At 38.8% G+C, this 23286-nt stretch overlaps 1 protein-coding gene across 1 annotated transcript in view; it reads left to right on the top strand.

The window, feature by feature from the left end:
* The window catches only part of LOC134527169 (beta-1,4-glucuronyltransferase 1-like), an 83673-nt gene extending 82300 nt beyond the window's left edge, over positions 1-1373 (top strand). The window contains exon 6 of the mRNA XM_063359574.1: positions 1176-1373. Coding sequence (XP_063215644.1) covers positions 1176-1373 — 198 coding nt within the window. The remainder of the gene's footprint in view (positions 1-1175) is intronic.
* Positions 1374-23286: the final 21913 nt, after the last annotated feature.

Genomic DNA, 23286 nt, shown 5'->3' with positions numbered 1-23286 from the left:
GTATTGGCATCTCTCATAACGATTACCAAATTCAGCATGTGCGAGGAAATGTGGACCTCAGAGGGGTCTCCTGGGTACCTGCTGAACATCAGGCTGTTTATAAATTTCGTCACCAAGTCTCTCGCAAACTTGTCGCTCATTTATTTTTTTCCTGCCATGTTTGAAAAGAAAGCAGGTGTTTTCCAGTGAGGTGGCCAGTGAGGCTAGTACAGCATTCTGGAAGCTATGTTCTCCACTCTAGTTTTGGATAGGTAGTTCTTGTACTGCTAGATGCTATATTTAATATAGATGCATAATCTTTAAGCTTCAGGATTAATATAGAACCTATAAAAATATACCAGAAGTGGTCTATGAACCGTGAAGGAAATCCTGTGCAAAAATTCAATACATGTTATGCCTACTACGAACCCAATGGCAAGTGCATATACAAAGCGTCTCCGAAACAAAAGACATAGATTATTCATATTCAGAATATATTTAGCTAACATACATCGCCAACATACATCAACACAGTCATTACGCCACCAAAACATGTTACTACACTCAGACATTCGGTGGCCTACTTGTCTGTGGCAGCATATAGTCATTTGATGCAGGGCACATCTTCGCTCTTATTTGGCTTAATTTGGGAACAGGTTATACATTTTATTTAGTTTTATTTTTTTTATGTGAAAAATATTCTAGGTGTCCAATTTCAGGCGAAGTTTCATATTTCAGAGTCCAAGTTCAATGTCAAAGGAAAAAAGAGAAATTCAAGATCAACGAATACCCAAGTTATGGCCGCACTGAAACAAAAATTTTTTGCCGCCATAAATTGTGGACCCAGACGGTTATTTTTGGTTTCAAGAAAATAACTTTCTAGTGTGTAGAAGTGGCTTAGTAAAGACTACAAAATGTTATTACAAATATAAGATTTCGTTGAGACTACAAACTCCATGCTCCACATCTCGAATCCTACTTCTATCCTACTACCACTATTCTAAGGGACATTTGAATGTCTTTGTCTCAAGGAATGTGTGCACTTTCAAGGGAAACATAATTGTTACATAAGGATATAATTTTTCTTACTAACTTGAGCACCATATTATATAAAAGTTTTTTTTTCTGGAAGAAGGTTCACCACAGGTTTTTACTAATTTCAGTTTTCATAAACGACTTGATGTGTTTTTGTGCAGGTGTTTGAATTGTGCGCTCTTTGCTACGAGTTCCATGTGCTGGACAATGCGTTCGTAGTGCACAAGCCAGGCGTGAAGAAGTTCAAGAAGGAGCGGGACAGAAGTGTGTATGTTCACCAGACGAAGGAGATGGTGGAAAGAATTGTATTGCCAGAACTGGAGAGAAAATACCCAGCAAGCCGCTACTGCTACCTTTGACTTAGTCTAGCACATCAAAAATGACATTTAACACCAAACAATGCTGTCGTGTGCTAGCGCATTCTGAATTTTATTCTAATAAGTTGTAAACTACACACCACAGTGCATTGTTATTTATATAGTTATCCTAATATGTTACTGTCTAGATGTTGGTACCTACGGAAAATGTCAGGATTCATTCAGCATAGTCTCATTCACCGTACAGCCATTCTTCTTATGCAATTTGGCCTAAAATCAATCATCATATAACCACTCATGCTAAGACTACACAACATAAAACTTGCCATTCCAAATTATTGCATCCCCAAACCATTTCAACCCCATCCAACACCAAGAAAATAATCCCAAATCTAATTTACTTAAACTTAAAAATGAAAATGAAAACATTTACTTTCTTACAGTAATAGTAATACTTCATTCATACATACTTTATATCACCTCAATGTAATCCAGCCTTGGTCCATGTATTATAAATGTGTTGTAAATGTACTATTCTTCTTCTCCCTCTTTACTTCCTTTTGTGTTGCTCCTACACTGCTACCACCTCGATAATTCAATTACATAAATTACATACAAAGTGTGAGGTTGAATTTATGTTATCTGAGTGTGGTAACTAATATTTGTAGTTATAATTAATAAAAATGGGCGCCATGTTCCTATTATTGTTAATATAATAAACTTTAAATGGAACAAATATATACATAAACCAGGTACCTAAGAAATGGCATGATTGTAGTGTTTCCACAATTATTGTATAGAATCATCCACTAATATTCAACATAAAAATGATTTTTCTAGGGTTGTCAAATTTAATTACCAGGCGACAAAATACTTCCAACAACATAACACATATAAACAAACCCATAAAATTACATCCTTACATAAAATCTTCTCTTACATAAAATATTAATTAATTATGTTGAACCAAAACCTTACTCAAAACAGTACTTGTAATAAAAATAAACTATTAAAGTAGTTATAAGATAGTCAGCTTTAAAATTGGATGAGTTTAATGTTTTCATACTGAAATATAATCATGACTGCTAACTTTCATGGTACTCAACAGTTTGAACGAAAAATCATATAACAGTTTATATTTCCCAAAACTAGCTTCACTCGGTCACACTGAGATTCTCACCCCTACCTCTGGGGTTTATCGACAAAGTATAATTTTGTTTGTTGTAGAGTTCAACATATCAGTTTAATCTGTGTCAAATGATAATACGTTACGATGCTCGGGAACATTCAGGTATTTCAGGCTTACCTTAAATCTTCTTTTACAGAATCAAGCCTGAGGTCTTACAAATCCTGTAAATGGCCAAACCAAGCCAAAATCAAACCTGATTAATACAAATTATTCTTCCACTTGTAGACAAACATCACAGGATTTTCCTCAATTATAAATCTTGATGAATTAAGGTCATTTCCTGACGTTAAAACCCATTTTAGTAGACATCAATCCTCGCTCAGGCCATACTTAAACAATGGCTTCCAAAGACCCTTTTCCTTCTATAGCTTTCCTGCACTTCATACAAATTTCATTTATCTAATTGTTACAAAATTTAAACATTCATTGTTAGCCTAAATCAAACTTATTACAATATGGCCGAAAATACATTAAAGAATACTCAGTATATGATGAAAAATACGTTATCACATAATCAATATATTGCCAACAGACTAATTTTAAAAATAAAAATTATGTAAATACCTGCTCGCCACATTAACATTCAAAACAAAACTAATTGTAAATATTGTGCACAGAAAGAAAATTAAATTAACATATAGTCAACATGAACAAAAATAAACTTCAGAGTCTAAAGAGTAATAAATAATTGTCCATGGAGGTAACACAAGAATAAAAATCTGAAACGCTCATAATTACAGAAACTAAATATTGTTTTGAGGCAAGACTCTGTACGTGGCTACGCGTACAGTGTTTTTCATATATAGATATTTCCAATTATTTATCATCAAAAATTCCATCATTAAATAATGCTTTTAACTATTATTTATTAAGATTAATTCTTGCACATGCGAATGTTATCAATAAACCCTGTGTAATGGTTTACCCAGAAAATAAAACTCTTGACATGCAAATAAAACAATGAACTAAAATTGTTTATTATCAACAAAGAGAAATAAAAACTTAAATAATAATAATAAAAAAAATAATATGATAATAAACAAAATCTTTTAGTGTAAGAACATCAATACAAAAGATTATATTGTCAAATGCCACTTAAAATAACTACGGTTGGGGGGGGGGGGGGGGGGGACCCCCTGCCGTTATAGAGGAAGCAAATATTAGAAGCTACGTCACAAATTTCAAATTTAAATAAATTACTCATTGAAACATTCTAAGAAATGTATTCAAATGGAATTTATTGCTATAATATTAAATCAGCTTAAATGAAACAATAATTGGGTATGGATTAGGCTGGTATTCCAAGACACAAAAAACTAGTATTTAGGCGTTGAATGTGCTACACATGTACCCTAGTTGTATTCCAAGTGCCCGATAGGACCTGGCCAATCTCTTACTTTTAGGGAATGGATTTCGCTGTCCTATCCATTGCCAATCTGTTACCCGAATTCCGCGCGTGCGCGAAGCTCAATTATTCGCGAGTACCTGTACTGTTATATCCCAACAAGGCAGTCCTTATTCGCTACCTTGCCCGAATGTCTTGGAATATTGCCCTTAGGCTTGTATTCAGGCAGTGTAATCTTTCGACTTCTGTTAAATTAAAATATTATGTGTATTACTCAAAACATTTCAAAAACTTACGAGGGTTTATTACTCAAACATTTCAAGAACTTACGAGGGTTTCTATCGATTTGGTAGCAAACATGGGCATGTCTTTGGCCCAGTGGCGCAAAAGATGGCTCAGTTTTGTCGCCGCATCCAGAACCAAAATAGGCTCTCTGTCTGCAGCTATCTGTCAGCGGGTTCTGCACAAAATGACGGGCTATCTGTGCGCATATGTGAAGACGCGACGTCTCGCTCTGTTTTTGAAATCTCCAAAATAAAAATATATACAAATTGCTTTCAGTTCAGCAAACAAATGTAATGAACGAAACCCGTCTGTAGTTGATGATGTTTAGTGAGAGTATATGGTTAGTGGAAGTGTGTCTCTGCAGTACTCGCACGAGATGTAAACAACCCGTGACTCATTGACACTCAATCCACAGCGAATCCTGTCCGCAACTGTGGGCCAAGCCGGACAGACACCCCACATTTTTCTGGTGAGTTAGTTGTGTATTGTTACTGAGGCTTTATAGTGCCATTTCGTGACATTGAATTATGTAAGTAAGTAATGTAAATATTCTAATGCATGCTAATTTGATTGTATTTGTTTGTATTTGTACATTAACTAAAGTTGCAAAAAAAACATACATTTTTATTTGGTGATCAAGTAGGCCTACAAGATCCATGTTATAACTGGGCAGATTGGGAAAATGCTAGGGCAGTGGGAAGTAGGGGGCGAGTGTATATATAAAGAGTTATTAATTAAATATATATTATATAATGAGATATTTTTCATTGTTGTAGACAAAAATCAACTTAATAAAGAACAAGCCTTTTGATTTTGCTTATTTTATGCATGCATATGTATGCTCCTACATCCCTCTGCAAAATCCAAATAGGCTATAGCAGTTAGCAAGCAGTATATAATAAATAAATGTGTAAAATTAAGTGGAAAGCATACATCATTTCGTCCGGCTATTCTCTCGCAGATTGAAAATTATATCATATTCTGGTTCGTTTATATGTTTCCGCTGCTGGCAAGATGTCATTCCAGAGTCTGAATGTTAAATGATGTAGAGAGATTGTGTTGTGGTATACTTCAGCTACACTGTCACAGAAATTACGTGACCCGATTATATATATTTTTTGCATTTAATTTTTGAAGCAAAATAGTATGTTCCCCATTTTCATATTTCAGGTATATGACCATGAAATGGTGCACCCAAGTGGAGCGCAGCAGGAAAAAAAACAGAAAGGCAAAGCTTTATATGTGCAGTCGCTGGCCAGATCGTTATCAACATTTATCACATCTAACAATTCAGCATAAAATGTTCCAGAGGAATTAAACTTTCGTGGAGATGTGACAAAAAACACCGAAACAAAATCTCAATCAAAGGGCCATGATCAACTTGATTAGGAAGCAAACAAAAAACTATAAGGGCGATATTCCAAGACATCCTGGCAAGGTAGCGAATAAGCAATACCTTGTTGGGATACAACCGAAACCTAACTCGCGGACCATATTCCAGAACGTGTCCAAACCCTATGCCTGTTAGTTAATGAAAAAGCAACCATTTTAATAAACTCTACCCTGCACTAGGCTATAAACTAAATTCAATGCATTCTAGTGGACATTTGGCAACCATCGATACATTTCCTATGCCGAAAATAATACATATAGCAGCTCTATCACATGAATTAAATTTAGTAATTTTAATTTTCCCAAGTAGGCAGGGCCGGTGCAAGGTAAATTGGCGTCCTAGGCGAAAAACCTTAATGCCGCCTCCCCCCCCCCCCCCCCTGGGTCGTCCACCCCCAAAAAAACTTTCCTTGCCTCAAAATACATCACGTAAGCCTAAGATTTTGTCAACAATCAAATGTAAGCAGGCTTGTGTTTTTTTTTTATTATTTAGCTTTATATTTTTTACACACTTCAATGGAAAATAGTAATTTTTTTTTGCAGCTTCATAATTTAAAAAAAAAGTTATAACATATTAACTGCCAGAGAATCACAGTGAAAGGTAGTGGCAGTACATCAATGGTTGGACTCTTAAATTACTAACACGATTACGTGCAAAATTAAAATGATCCATTTTTCATGTTCCAACAACCTTAACGTTAGTTTAAAACTGTATAAAATCACTATATTATACCGACTCTCCCTCTTAGTAACAGAAAATGAAAATGATATAAATGTATTATTTAAAAATATTCCACTAGAAAACATTAAGTCTATTTAAGTATGTGAGTGAATGACAGATTTTGGTCAGTGCCTAAGCGGCCCGCCTCCCTTGCTTTTGAACTGCGTTGCAGTTGGTTAGGAATATCAGTTTATTTGGAGAGTTGCTATAATTTTTTTCAATGTACCTGTCACGGCCGTAGCAATAGCTTTCACATGGGGGGTGTCCGCGGGTAAAAGCTAAAAATTTAAACGCTCAAATCATAGTCATTTAACAATTACTTAAATATGAAATGGGTACACACTAGTTCAGCTACATACAATTAAACTACATACAAACAATAGTTACTTTAAGTACATTCGAATAAAATTTGTAAGTAATGTCCGTAAAGAATTTATTTTAATATATTAAAAGCAACAAAGTATAAGATAGATAACATAAACATAATATTGTATATCAATAGTTTTTTTTTTAACTACATAGGTATTTTATTCTATCTTGTTTGCGATGCTTCGGCTTTTATTTATTTCTGTATTGCACAATCAACATAAAACATTTTGACATAAAAAAATACTACAATCAATTAAAACATTTGGCATAAAAAAAGCCTTCAAAATAAAATAATAAATTAGAGGTAAAAAGTTAAAAAAATGAAAACTTTAAAGTATTAAATTTAGCCTTTTAGGTCTTATGGCCAACATATTTATATATTTATGATTTCATCTGAATCCAGTTCAGAAACTATGTCATGATGAACGCTCATCAACGCAAGCCCAGTTAGTCGTTCATCTCCCATGCTGTTTCTCAAGTAGTTTTTTTTAACCTCTTTAGGGTTGAAAAACATATTTCTGGGGTTGCTGTGGACACTGGGAGTGTGGCCAAAATAGTGAGCAGCTTTTTTATAGTAGGAAAAAATTGATTCTCGCACTGATCTAGACTTTCTAATGCGGTGGATGGTTTTTTCGCCATATGCTCCCAATAATTCTGCCATATTTCATAATCACTTGAAAAATGATTTGCCTTAGTTTCTCCTAAAAATAATAGTGCTATTTTTTTAAGCCTTTCGCTTATCCTGGATCCTTATTGATCTTCTCAGGCAGAAGCATTTGAATCCCTTCTATTGTTTTTTCATGTGGTTTAAAGCGTGCATCAAGTTTTGTAATCACATTGTCAATGAAAGGGTAAAATACATTTCGACAATAATATATCTCAGCAGTTTCTCCTGGAACATTACTGCGCTGAGTTTGCCTTCCAGTCGTTCTTGGAACATTTATGTCGTGTAAACTGATATTCTTTGCTTGCTCGAAAAGGATCGCGAACTCGTTTTCATTCCGAATATTTTGTAAAGTATTTTTTATTGTTTTACATAACTGCAAATAATGGTCAAATCGACATTGATCTTTTGCATTGCCTTATTTAGATTTACTGCATATGAAAATACTTTTCTCAGTACAACTAATTGGCTGTTTTCCATAGCTGTTTGCAGTTGGTATGCTTCAGTGCTGACATTTCTATTAGCAGAATCCTGAAGTGTTTCAATTGCTGTGCATTTCTGCGAATATTTTAACAGCCACATGTTTTTCTGTCCATCGCGTCTCACAAAGAGAGATAAGCATTGAATGAGTTATTTTGATTCGCAATTTTCTTCATAAGACTGTCTCTAAGTGGAGATGGACGAAAAAAAAAGTTTACTATACTTTTTATGGTTCCGATACAGTTTCTTATCATAGGTACCTCACTTGAATGCGCTAGAACCAAATTCAGAACGTGAGCCACACAGTGTACGAATTGCGCTTTTGGGTATTGTTCTGCGATAATTGTTCTCACGTCTCGTAAGTGACCACTCATCACTGCAGCACCATCAAACCCTTGCCCAATAAATTTATCCATGTTCAAATTATAGCTTAAGAGATGTGTTATAATAGTCTTCGCTAACGCTTGAGCTGAAACATCATCTACGTTGATAAATTCTAGAAAATCTTCTCGGATGACAGATTTTCCAGTCGAGCAGACTCTACTTCTTCAAGATGGGATTTCACTCTCTCCTTTTTTTCAAAAAAATCCAAAAGTGATGCTTGGTTTGATGACCGTTTCATAATAAATTTTTATTCAAGAGTAGACATTTAAAAACAACAAAAGATGGCTTGAAAAAACATGTTGGCTGGCGATGGCGCGTGGTTCTATCAAGGTCGCGAGACTCGACTGTTGTGCGCATGAGCAGTAAGCGCGTCGCGCGGGAGGCGGGTGCGGTGCATGCGCAGTATGAATGATGCGCAGAAGTCGGGAGGGGGGATGTGCAAGGCGCAGTGGTCACGTAGCATATATAGGTAGTTCATTGTTTTGACGCGTGCTCATATTTTGTGGCACAGATTATATTATTCATCATCAATATTCTGCTAATTTTAATTATGTCATATGCTAAAAGGGGGGGGGGGTCTGACCCCCTGAACCCCCCCCCCCCCCCTTATATACGCCCATGGTACCTGTATATAAAAAGAAAACACATTCCAGAGAAGGGGTTTAAGTACATTGAAAAAACTTAATGGGCATTGGAAATGCTATTTCCGAGCCCTCCAACATGACTAAAAATTACCTTTCGCACAGCTATATCACAAAATCTCTTATTCAGGTTGATACGAAATAATTTAAACCTACAGTGAACTTTAGTATATATTTTTTTTCCAGCAATAAAATTATAGTATGACCGCTTTTCCAGCGATACAATGGCAACACTGCGTGCCAGTTTAGCACCTTGCGCATAGGGGCGAAATGACACTAGGCGCGCGCGTCTGGTGGTTCTTATTGCTGCCTCACATCCAGTAGCGTAGCCAGGATTTGTGTATGGGGGCGGGGGGGTTAAGAAGCATGGTCCCCCCCTATTAAAACGGGGGGGGGGGGGGGGGTCCTCCCCCGGGAAAAATAATAATTGGATTTTAAGGTGTAAAATAGTGCTATTTGAGCAGTTTTCGGTACTTAACTTTAAATATTGTAATGGTAAAAATATTATTAATTATTTAATAAAAAATTGTTTGAGTGATGAAGTAAGAAATTAATTAAAGATATTTTAATCAATCCAAGTGCCTTATCCACGTCCACTGAAAATCATAAATCATGCTCGAAGCTCGACAGTACAAAAATAAGGAATAAAAATGGTTGGGTTTCGGCAGAACTGGCCTATTCCTAGAAACAATTAGCTTTAGCTTGAAGAATTACCCAGTCACCACCTGCTTATAATTACCGCGCTGATTAAATACAATAGGTGTAAGATATTTGAAAACTTGGGACCCGTCACGGCGTCACAACCTTATAACTTCTGCTCGTGACAGGGGTAGGGGAAGGGAAGGAGAATCGGTAGGGCTCGCTTACTCTTCTCCTCCAGTGCAGTGGACGGTGATAGCAATAAGACACCCAGGCTTTTAGCTAACCTGCTTTCAGATAAGAAAAAAAAATGATGGCTTAAGGGGGGGGGGGGGGGGGTTAAAAACCCCTAACCACCCCCCTTGGCTCTTCATGTAACTTTTATGTAACTGTTTTTTTAGCATCCATGTAATAGACCCTAGGGGCCCTCAGCCCAGGCTCCATGCCGGCAACTGTTAGCGAATAGGCTTTTAAAGTAAATTTGTAAGTGTATGTAACTTTATACATGTAATTTGTGCCAACTGCACCGGTGACTACATAACAGGACCAGTGCATATGCGCATTGTGTCCAGCCATCGGTATAACCACTAGTTTTGAATCGTCATCCGAACTATCTACGACAGTGCATCGGGACGAGCCCTGGCTCTCACGTCAGACAGGCTAAGTTACTAATATTAAACACGCGTCCAGAACCTCTGCCTTTCATTCAATAACTAATGGTATCCCGAGGGGCCACCACCTTGGAAATCCCTGTTGAGAAATACAAACCGCCGCCTCCTGCCATGTAGAGAGTACCCTCACTTGGAGATATTTCATGAACTAGTGCATGGTAACCCGATAGTGCAGCATCACAACACTGACGAAGTCAGGTGAGATGATAGTAAACTGTGCCCAATGTATGTGGCCAAATTTGCACTAAGGCTGGTATTCATTGTAGTGTCTTGAGCAAAGTATTGAGATTGTCTTGGCGAAGACCATCCATTTTCTCAAGGTGGCGATTTCAATAACCATGTTTCATAGTCTGTTAACAAGATGAGCTTCATGAAGACTACGTGCTCAAGCAGAGCTTGTTTGACGTACTTAAGGCTTGACGAAACACTTACTTAAGACAGAAGAAAAGACACGAGCATACACGAATCTTGCTGACTGGACCCGTTCTTTAAAAATTCTGCTACTTTTCACACAGAGCACTTAAAACCCAGAATTTGAGCTATTTACAGTAGCAAGATTTTGTGATTATATAAAACTGCATTCGAGGTGTGTTTGAACGTTGAGTTGAGGAAGTTTTTTATTGTTTTAATACTCTTGAATCACACCTGGAAAAAAAGGTGTTTTGCACCACAAAGATGCACACCTTCTAGTACATCTCAACTTGTATGACTTGAGTTGAATGAAAGTAATTACTTGCTATTATTTTGTCTTTCCTGTGCAATATGAACATTAAGACATAGTTGTTACATTTTTATTTAGCAAATCCATAACTGGAGTTACACTTCATAAAGACATGTCGCCATCATCTTTCAACTGTACACTTTGTTCCCATGGTGGCCAATATTACAAACTAAAATATCCCACACTCCTCCCCCACATAACCATTAGGAAGAATAGGTATATAAACAAATACTAAAAAGAAAGTACAAATACACCAGAGATGACAAACCAGTCACTCATGCCTACATTACAAAGAGTACAACAAACGAATACATTGTTGCCAACAAATGTCCCACACTGCAAACAACACACTATACATTCGTAACCTTCTTTGGTACTCTGTCTCTCATCGGGTACCTACGACCCTTAACAGTGCTGTTGCTTAATGAAGGCGCCTCTACAGGAAATCCCTTGAACTGCTCGTCCTCCACTATGCCCGCATACGACGTACTGCTGTTTCCTAAAACCTGTTGGTTCGGTTTACCACTGTCACTGTCAAGCACACTCTTCCCCCTTCCTATTTCGTGACTCTTACTAACCATTGTAGCTGGACTGAACCGCTTGAAGAAAACACCACCATTCGCACCAGTAACCATCCCTGGCATAACACACTTTACTTTACCGACAGTATCACGGACATTGGCAGTGACTGACTTTGAGGGAGTTCTTGCACCCTGAGTCGCTACTGCAGCCAATGAACTCGTGCCCCTGTCACTGTCTACACCATGCTGGTCAATGGGTGACACAAATTTCTGAAGTGAAGAAAATAATCTTATCTGATCAAGATGACGATGGAAAACACCTCCTCCAATACTGTTTACCCTGTAAGTGAGTGGACCCAGTCGGTCTACTATGATGCCTCTGTCCCACTTGTTCTCTTCACGCCCATAGACTCGAAAAACCACTGCACTGCCAGGCGCAAAAGTGTCCGACCTGCGCCGAGGTGAAGAAGCAAGAGGCGGTTGGTGGGTGGCAACCCTGGCTGCTACGGAAGGTGTAACCAGGGAGAGTCTATTGCGCAATACCCTGCCAAACATCATACAGCTGGGACACTCTCCAGTGACAGCATGTGGTGTCGTCCGGTAACTCAGAAGGAACCTAGGAAGTGCCACCTCCATTGGCACACCAGAGTGGAGAATGGCTTTGATCTTCTGCTTGAACATCTTGACCATGTTCTCAGCTTGCCCGTTTGTTACTGGGTGGTACGGTGGGGAAAATGTGTGTCGTATGGCATTCTGACAGCAGAAATGTCGAAACTCTTCCGATGCAAACTGAGGGCCATTATCTGATACAAGCCGCTCCAGGAGGCCATGCTTTGCAAACCCCCCACGCAATTTGTTGATAATGGCTGTGCTGTTAATGCTTGTGAGTTCACACACTTCAGGCCACTTAGAGTAGCTGTCCACTAACACTAAGAGGTTCTTTCCCAGGAAGGGGCCAGCAATGTCCACGTACACTCTATGCCACGGCTTGCCAGGCTATACCCATGGCAGAAGGATAGACTTATCAGGCATAGACTTCTCCCGGAAACACGACTCACACGATGTTGTGACCTTTTCCAATGTATCATTTAACTTCGGCCACGAAACATAAGTCCGTGCTAGAGCTTTCATTTTACACACACTTAAATAACTGGAATGCAATTCCTGCAAAATTGTACTCTGTAGAGACGATGGCACGACCACTATGTGGCCCCACATCAGCATTCCCTGCTCAAGTGTCAATTCCAGCCTTCTTGTGTAAAATGGTTTCAAAGCCTCTTCAACCTGAACAGGCCAGCCATCACTAACACACAACAATACTTTGCTCAAAACCCGGTCATGCTCTGTAGCGATCCTAATTGCTTGTGCCATCACTGGTAAAAACTCAGTCTTTGCAACATGCAGATACGAAAGCTCTTCTGAAACCTCTACCCGGTGCAACGGCAGCCTGAAAAGGCCGTCTGCATTGGAATTTGCTGAGCCTCTCACGTACTGTACCTCGTAGTCAAATCCTTGCAACAAAACGGCCCAGCGCTGTACGCTATTTGCAGCCAATTGAGGAATGCCACAATGGTTCCCAAATATATGCGTTAGGGGCTGTTGATCGGTAACCAGGCAGAACTTCCGCCCATACACATACTGGAAGGATTTCTTGATGCCAAAAACGATTGCCAAGGCTTTCCGATCTATCTGCGAATAGTTCTTCTCGGCTTCTGACAATGTAAGAGAAGCAAACGCAATTGGTTTCTCCTAGCCGTCCAGATACACATGTCTGATTACAGCCCCGAAGCCATATGGTGAAGTATCACACACCATCTTCATAGGCAAATCAGGGTCATATTGGGCCAGTACAGTAGACGAAACAATCAAATCCTTGAGCTACTTGAAGGCAACATCGCACTGCGAGGTCCAACTCCAACGACATCCTTTCTTCAAAAGCCCATGCAAGGGTGCGAGGATTGTAGAGAGGTTAGGCAGGAACCGAACATAATATTTTACCAACCCAAGCCATGCACGCAGCTGCTTGAGGTCTTGCGGAACTGGTGCATCCACAATTGCCCTGACCTTGTCACCGCAAGTGTGTACCCCTCTTTTTCAATAGTGTGACCCAAAAAATTTACTGAAGACTGGAGGATTTACACTTCTTTGTATTTACCTTGAGACCATATTTGTCTAGATGCTGGAATACTGTACCCAGATTTTTCCAGTGCTGCTCCCTTGTCGGACCAGTAACCAGAACGTCATCTTGAAAGAAAACCACTCCATCTAGGCCCTGAAGAACCTGCTCCATTGTACGCTTAAAAATGGCCGGACAGGACACAATTCCGAATGGTAGTCTGCTGTATTTTAAAAGACCCTTGTGTGTATTGATTGTGCACAATTCTTGAGACGCCTCGTCTAACTTTAACTGCTGGAATGCTTGAGACAAATCCACTGTAAAAAATTCCTCACCACCCTTCAACCTTGCAAACAGCTCTTCCACCCTGGGTAGTGTGTAATACTCTGCTACTAATCCAGTATTTACAGTTATTTTAAAATCAGCACATACACATACACTGCCATCACTTTTTGCCACTGGCACAACCGGTGAAGCCCAACTACTGAATGTTACGGGGTGCAGAATGTGCAGCCCTAACAGTCTGTCTAGCTCCGTGTCCACCTTGTTTTAGTGCGAACGCAAGGGTCCTGGCAGACAAAAACACAGAAGGAACATTTCCCTTTAGTCGTAAGGAGACCTGCCCGCCAGTAAATGTTCCCAGGCCCTCATCAAAGACCAATGGATATCGCCGTACCAAACTGTTAAATAACTCCCACTTTTGCTTGGCTGATGTCTTGATATGATACAAGTGTGGTCGTGGTAAATGTAAAGCATCATACCAGTCTCTCCCTAGCAAATGTGGACCACCATTTGGTACTATAAAAATATCTAATTCTGCAGTCTCAGGCTTTCACTGGCACCCTCAATGTACCACACGGACTCATCACCTCATTTGTATAAGACTTCAATCTGACATTGGTAGGCCTCAAGGGATAGGTTGCGAACAATTGTTTGTAGGTATGTTCCGATATGGCGGATATAGCTGCACCGACTTCCATGTCTAATTGTATTTCCCCGACTAAAACAGGTATTACCCATGGCTTTTGTTTTGTTCCAGTTGATATACAAAACACTGACGTGAACTCACTTTACCACCGATATACGAGGCCAACTTGGTTCTCTGCACCGTCATGCTCCACAAAGTTGTGTGCTCTCGACTCCCCCTTCTTTGACATCGCTAGATTTGAACACATGCGCTGCAAATGACCCAGCTGTTTACAATTGTGGCACCTATAATTCTTAAATTTACAGTCTTTCACCACATGGTTAGCCCTACCACAGCAAAAGCATTTCACTGGTCCTAACCCTTTTTCATCTACCATCCTGGGCCTAAACTTGTCTACATTTACGGCCTCGGTCACTGGAGGCTGCTCACAGGGTACCTCACTAACCTTCAGATCTGCCACACCTAAAGATGCATTATCCATTGCTGCTTCATAGGCAGCTGCAAGTGCTATGGCATTCTCAAACGTGATGTCTTTTGGTTCCAAGTATAACCTATGTGTTATATGTTTATCTCTTACCCCAACCACAAATTGGTCACGCAAGGCTGAGTCTAAAAAGTCCCAAAATTACAATACCTGGTTAATTTCCGTAAACCAACCACAAAGTCAGAAACCGTTTCAGTATCTTGTTGCACCCGCTTGTGGAAATTGTGCCGTCCAGCTATGACCGTTGGCTTGGGAGAATAATGATCACTCAACAACTTCAAAAGTTCCCTGTAACTCACATCCTTAGGTTTCTTTGGTTCGCACAGATTCTGTAACTCTTTGTATGTTTCTTTGCCTAATGATGATATCAAAATTGCGCGCCGCTTCACTTGGTCCTCTTCTTTATCACTGACGCCATTGGCAATAAAACACTGATCCAGCCGCTCAGCGAACGATTCCCACGAATCCTCGCTGCAAACAAAATTTTCCACCTTGAAACCTCCCATTTTAACAACGCTGAATAAACGGATTATTCTTTCCGGCACAACATCCCATCCTCGTCGCCACGTGTTACGTTTTTATTTAGCAAATCCATAACTGGAGTTAAGCTGGGTTTACGATTGATTTCCTTAAGAATTATAACTTAACATCTAGCACACGATTAAGTCAAAACAACATTTTCCAGTTTATGATTGACATAGAAGTCGTTAATTCTAACCAATCACAGCACAAAACACATGGTCGGGGTCGGCCATTGTTAGAAACGGAGAAGCAGGTTTGAAATAGGTTATTGACAAATGGGATATCTATTTTTCGAAATGGATGATGATTAAAAATGACAAATATACGAATTCTAACCCAAAATACTGCCTCGCTCGGTCCAATAATAAGACATAAACTTCCGGTTGAAAGGTTCCAGTTTGTTGTGATTGGTCGCTTCCCTTAAGTCTTAACGAAAAATTAATATAAAATATAACCATTTCTGTTAAGTCTTAAGTCATCATATGGTTCGCACACGACCCGTCAAAATTCACACATGACAATCATAAACCATTCCACTAGTTTACATAGAGTCATATGGTAAGTACACGACTAAGTCTTAAGTCTTAATTCTTAATTTTCAATCGTAAACCCACCTTTACACTTCATAAAGACATGTCGCCATCATCTTTCAACTGTTCACTCTGTCCCCATGGCGGCCAATATTACAAACTAAAATATCGCACAATAATGTATCTAACAATTTAATAATATCCTATTTTCAAATTAATGCTATGACATAGTTTAAACTGTTTGTTAAAATAGCTTTGCTATATTTCTATAGTTATTTTTGCTAATATGAAGTATCAGTTTAACCTAATTTACAATATTATTTATGTTGCTAACCTAAACTAATCAATCATTTTCACTATATTTTTAGTGTAGCTAACCTATCTTAATCAACCATTAACTTGGTTTTGCCATTTTTCAAATACAACTACCCTAAACTAGCATTTCCAGAACTGTTAATACTGAATAACTACTTGTTTAAATGAAATGTGCCTTTACAAAATGATCAAAAACATTTCAGGTACCTAGTGAAAAACTGAAAAACTGCTCTTTGTAATTTTTTTGTTGAAATTTCACTGCTTCAGCTTCTGGTTAAGGTATGTACCGTAAATATCAGTTTAATAATAATATAATATTTAACTACACAGTAAAATAAATTTTTAACATTAAGTAAGAAAGATTTATGTTTAGAAGTTTAACAATAAGTTTGAACGAAACTGGTAGTAGTGTATGCTACGTAGGAAGGTATTTTAAATTGTTTAAAACTCGTTTGTTATTTCAAACTCCAGCAGTAATATTTCGTCTCATGCAAAATTGTTCAGACAAATTTTTTAGATAGTTTTTCAGTACTTTTGCACCCCTTACGGTAATGATTGTTCGTATCAAAATTTATTTTCAACGAAAGTTCAAAATAATATTTAAAAATTTAAAAATAAATAAGAATTGATTTGATAGTGTACAGGATATGGAAGTTATTTTATTTTTATTTCAACCCCTGTTTTTTTTCTATTACTTGCAGTAATGGTTCTTCTTTTAAAAAATTGTTTCAGAAGAAAGTTTTACGCAGTATTTGAAGATGTACAATAAACTGTAATAGATTTAATAGTGAAAGAAATTATGAATTTATTTGTCCTCTAACCCCTGCTTTTTCCAACCCTTGCAGTTATGATTGCTCATTTTAAAAATATATTATGAAAATTATTTCTTATCGCTCTAACGAGATATACAGATACGATACAGATGTGATATTTGATTTTTTAAGGAAGTTCGTAAACATGTCCATGCAGTAGCGTAGCCAGGATTTGTGTAGGGGGGGTGTTAAGAAGCATGCCCCCCCCCCCCCCCGTATTAAAGCGAGGGGTCCGGGGGTCCTCCCCCGAGAAAATTAGGATTTTAAGATGTAAAATAGTGCTATTTTAGCAGTTTTCGGTACCTTCTTAAATTTAAATATTGTAATGGTAAAAATTTTATTATTTTTTAATATGAAATTTGTTTGAGTGATGAATAAGAAATTTAATTAAAGATTTGGAGCTAAGGGGGGAGGGGGGTTTAACCCCTACCCCCCCCCCCCCCCTGGATACGCCCCTGTGTCCATGAATCAAACGTGAAATGTTATAAAATTTCTGACATTTATTCTAAAAGTATGTAACCTATGATTAATTTATATTATACTTTCTGCACATCAATTGGGAAAAATAACTAAGTAGGTAGGTACCTAGTCTTATTATTTAAAAAAAATAGTAGATTTAGGCTTAACTAGATTGAATTTAAAACTCTAGTTACATACATAAAAATTAAAAGGATACACGGAAATTGGGTTTTGCTTTAATGTATTTTATTTATGATATATTCATTATATTTTACTAATAAGACATCACATAGTAGTGCTAATTCACAGTAATAATAATTGTGCTAATTTCATCATTAGAGTTCGAATTGCTTCCGATTAACTTTTTTAAATATGTTGATTGATTATTAACTTATAATTCTTCTTTGAGAAATTTTAGCTAACAAATATTTTACCAAGCGTAATAAAGAAACAAGCATTGTTTAAGAATGTATAAATTCCTATAATAAACTTAAATCTTAAGTGAAAGAACGTCATCTCATATTTTCATTTAGGCTAACAGGGGCATAGTTCCTATAAAGTGTTTGTCTATTCATCAATAATATTATATATTCATTTCCCTATATAATAGGTTAATTTTTCTTGTTAAAGTTACTTGTGATCCTATAATTTAAAATTATTATTAAAAAAATATGTCAAAGTCTACCGAGTATGAAATAACCACACCAATGGACTTAGTTATATATTTAAATATATTATAACAGTTAAATAAAAAATATTAATACAATTTACTTGAAGCTATATTTGTATTCAATAACCTGTAAATAAAAAAAAAAGTTCTGTTAGTGACAAGAATTGAACCACAGCTAGAATTTCACCTTTACTTCTTTGTTCGAAATCAAATTCAAATGTTTTTATTTACACATACTATACACTTCACAAAGTTTTGAAGCGTTAGAATCGCCGCTTCTTTCAAACTCCGCGCGTTTGCGCGGGCGGTGGGTCGTCGTCCCCTCCTTCCTTCCCCCTCCTAGTGTATGCCTGTTTGCTTCTCGCCTCCCCTCTCCTCCTCCGTTCGGCGCAAGCGCGCTGCGCGGCACATATGTTATAAAAGCAGACGTTTTCAATTTATTCGGTCTTGTTCTTCTAGTATCAACTAGCTCGTCAGATCTCGTTTAGACTCTTTTGAGTGCTCGAGTAATTGTTAGCCAGCATGTAGTCAGTCAGTTAGACTTTAACTTTGTACGACGTGCGCGACCTCGGGGGAAAGAAAATGTAAGTTGGAGTAAGGCGGTGGCCCTTGCCATAATGTAAACGTTTATTGAATTCTGTGTGTTTTGTCTAAATTCCCTTTCGATCGCCACCTGGAAAATTACTTTTGGTTTTCATGTAACTTGATTTAATTTAACTTAACTTCACCTTGTTTGTAACTGTTCTCCCCTGAGTCGTCGACGTACGTAAAACGTAACGTAAATATTCCTTTTTAGATAATGTAACTTACTTTTGTAACGCACGTAATGCGCATAAGGCAGTGGGTTTTCTCTGCATTTTTGACAATCTTGTAATTTGGCAGTTTCAATGCGTCTACCTTGTGACGCCCCCTTTTGATGGGACCGCGCATGTTTTGTACCACGTTGCGCCGGCGTAAAATCTCACCTTTTTTGTAGCCTTGATAATGGCTCGTTCTCTTTTACTGTGTGTTTTAAGCACTTGGTTTATTTGTTACGTAAATGATTACCTTGTTATTTATTTTTGTTAAGTTTTATTAAAACTTTATTATTGTTTCAAACTTGTTGTGTTACAAATACCCGTTCGCAATCCTTGCCATGCTATGGCGTCCCACCCCGTCCTTATGCCTGTAGGCATTACAGTTTTACAATGCAATTAAACACTCCAGCACTCTGGGCTCTTTTGCTCATGTTTACAATTGTTTATAATGTTAATTAAAGTAATAGAAAACAGGGGAAATTAGTAATTAAAAGGAAAATTTAAAAAAAAACTTTTAAATAGATTGTTTTTGGGAGCACATTAGCTCGATGTATTTGTCGGCGCTTTACAATAGAATACTATTCCTAATACATAACACTGTCTTGCTTTTCACTAACCTACTTGCACTTATGATTAAATTGTTTTATATTCTATTAATTATAATGTGTACGCTATTTACATTATTTTGTTTCATTGGTTTTATCCATGCACTATTTACAATAATCAGAATTAAATTCACTGGGATAAATAACGTCGCTATGGTTGGCGTTCGTTTTTCAACACTACACTGGCACTTTGGTCGGTGTCAATTGCTGGTGGATTGGATGCCCAGTCAGGGTGGCCTCAAATTCTCTAACCATTACACTACCGATGCTCTTACGAATTTGTGAAGAAGATTATGTATTATCAGTAGTGTAATGTTACAATTTTTTTTATTATTTTTAATGGATTCTGTATGTCACGAATGTAGATTAAATTTTTGTGATGGTGATATGTATATTATAAACCATCATTAAACGCATCGCCTTTCACATCCATTGTACTCATTCTGTAGGTAATCGATATGTAAATAAACATGTCTGTTTAGCACTGGAAAATGTAACCACCAGTCACAAACAAACACTAAACTCATTTAAAACACATATCAAATTGCTCCAGCACTTCGTACAGTATTTATAAATTTAAAAATACGAGGTTCTCGAAAATCAGTCATTTTCTACACTGCGATCTGAACAAGCAATTGCTTCAGACATCTTTGCAGTGGTCTTGGTAGATATGGTCTTATACATGTTATTAAGCAAGGTCTCAGCGACTATGAAACATGCTTATGCAACGACTAAGATACAGGAGAATGCCCCCCTCAGAAATAAAAAATATGGGACTATCATAAGATGGTCTTCATCAATACTGTCTTGATTGCGATCACTGGAGACAATCGCAAACAACGTCTATGGTACCTAAATATTTAAATAATAATGCATATTAGAATGTCTTGACGAAAGAAATTGTTCAAGACATAAATACGAATACCAACCAAAAACTCAAAATTTCAAAATTAAAACTCAGCTGGGATTTGTGTTGGGACAGGTGCGCAGGCCAGTCACATGAGAACAGTTGCCACACCGGAAGCAGAGTCTGATAACAGCATATCAGGTTTGAATGCGTCCCACGTCGCGATCCAGCAGCCGCGGCAGGACCAACACTCTCTCTACCCACATACCGAGCACAGCGAGTGTACATAAAGACAGCTTCGACCTTGTGACACCTGAGACAAACCGAACAGAGCCCAGCACGGCCAACAACTTCAGTCTCGAATCAACACGGTCGTGCAAACATAGAAGCTTCCAGGAAGGCTACGAAGGGTGGACCAGTGCAGGCTACCTAGAACCAGATGACAGCATGCAACAGACTATAAGTGCGAATGTTAATTCAAGAACTGCACATATGGCATTGCAGAGTGCGACGAGTATTCATGTCCTGGTAGCACACCCGATGGTTTTCGTTGTAACGAGTGTGCAGACTTGTGACACTTAAAATGTTTATCCTCCGATGCCCAAGAAGAGGCATTGATAGATAGTTTCACGAGTGTTCCTTGTCATGCAACCCTGATGCGAAACAGTCAGCACCCCACTATAAAAAGCAGTTGATAGATGCAGCACAGCACTTGTTGGTGTCTCTCTTCACACTAACCTCTGAAAGTACATTCTTTGATGTACCACCGTAGTAGTTATCACTGCATCATGTCACTTCATACGACCCAATGGCAGTGTTCCCAGCTTGACCTTCACCACGCAGATTACATTCACACCTTCCGACATGGACATGCAGTGAACCGACGCCATGGCATCATCCCCATCCGACTGCACTACCGTACATCACATTCCGCCAGGCAATGCACAATTGACCAACAGGCCACCGCCTCCACAAAGACGCCGCCCCTGGAACAAGTGACTGAGGAATCCACTAACAGTCTGTCACTGCCTTCTGAAGATATCACGATCATGCCACCCCTATGTTTCCAATGAGACATCAATATGGTGTGGATCTGTCAAACCACCCCTGACATGCCATCCCCAACAACGACACTGCCCCCAGCTACTGAGAAGGCTGTCGGTATGGCATCGCGTCGCTGCTATTTCGCATTGCCGCATTTTTCAGCCGACCAACAGGTCATCGACATAGTGTAGGGCCACTCGTCCACTCATGTGCTGCACCCAGCACGATTCGTTGGCATAGGTTTATTGATGTTTTATGCTCTTACAAGGCATTGCTGGTGACATAGGCTATTGCTTTCTCTACAGTCAGAGCTCGGCACAGCACGCTTTACTGCTCGCTTTTTCAGCAGGGCAAAATTAATTTAAATAACTGTGTACACGGTATCATCATTTGTTACTCGGCCCTCTGACTGGTTGGTACAAATCTAGGGGTGCAAGTGCTCTTGGCATCCTACCTTATATGGTTAAACTACATATGCCATATCGTGACAGCGCTGTATACATATACGTGGGTTCCATATGAAAGGTAGCTACACATGGTTGTCAGAGGCCATCCCCCAATGGACATGCTGCTTAAAATCCACTTACACTAATACATGCTCTAGCACACTAAAACCACAGAGCACGTGGGCTCATCATTACGTATTAAACTTCATACAAGAAATGCATGCGGTCTTAACTTAAGTTTATGGCACGTGGGCTGGACAAAAGTAGACACCGAAAGTCCTCGGGCCATATTACATAAAAAACAGGAATGCTGCAAGTCTCACCTAACCGACGGCCCTGTGTGGACGAAACTGCAAATGCCTTGAGCGAAGAATATCCATTAGCTGAAGTCGAGGCAACGATCTGCACCCAGATTGAAAGCGATAAATTTATTTCTAATAAAATGTCTTACATGTAGATATGCATCAATACGTTAAGAGGCTGGTGAATTCAGGCCCACCGAATAAAACCAGCCGCGGGAACGATGCGAAAGGATTTGGAAGACTTACACTCTGACTTCAAGGTGATCAATGAAACAAATGTTGAGGGTCCTGTTGAGCGCGGCACGGCTGGTCTCGATGAAGGGTGATGACGAACTGTTCAGCACTGGTTCACAGCATGCCAACAAGGGCTGGCTTTGCGCACAAATGAGCTGTGTGCAAAAGTGTAGCACAAGCCCTGTTAACTACTTAGTCGCACAAAGAATAATTCGCTTATTATATAATTATAGTCTGTTCCTGCAGAACCATTCATTAACAAATATATCATTATCAAATAACCTTACTATACGAGGAGTAAAAACACTGGTCGATTGTCGTTCGGGTGTCAATCGACCTGTAGGCGGCAGCACGCATTCATCGTGCTACACTCAATCGCGTTGGGGCGCATTTTGATTGCACACGCCTGTGAGGCAGTGAGACGGAATAAAATTCTGTGCGAGCATAGGGAGCACTGACAGCTGTCATCAAATGCCCCCCTCTCCCGAGGCCTTATGCCTATCGATACCCCATGTTACACAACTAAAACACTGATCTGATGACTCTGAAAGCAAATACCATAAGGCAACGAGTGGCACCTACTTGGCTGCACCAGGAGTGTTGCAGTAGCAGGTCACTCGGTAGCTATGGGAGCGGCCGAGGTGGGCGGCGGCATCAATGTCGGGATGCCTGTGCAGGTCCCAAAAACAGCCACGAGTGGCCAAAGTGGGCAGCTGTGTATGTGTCTGAAGGTCTGAGTGAGCCATGTAGCAGCCATAGGGTGCCCAAATCGGGTGGCTGTGTCAAAGTCGGGATGCCTGTATGGGTCACTTCAGAGCCATG

This window comes from Bacillus rossius, chromosome 1 (genome assembly GCF_032445375.1).
Source record: "Bacillus rossius redtenbacheri isolate Brsri chromosome 1, Brsri_v3, whole genome shotgun sequence".
Classification (NCBI taxonomy): domain Eukaryota; kingdom Metazoa; phylum Arthropoda; class Insecta; order Phasmatodea; family Bacillidae; genus Bacillus; species Bacillus rossius.
Note: the sequence above shows the minus strand (reverse complement) of the source record. Positions and strands in the feature narration are given on the sequence as shown.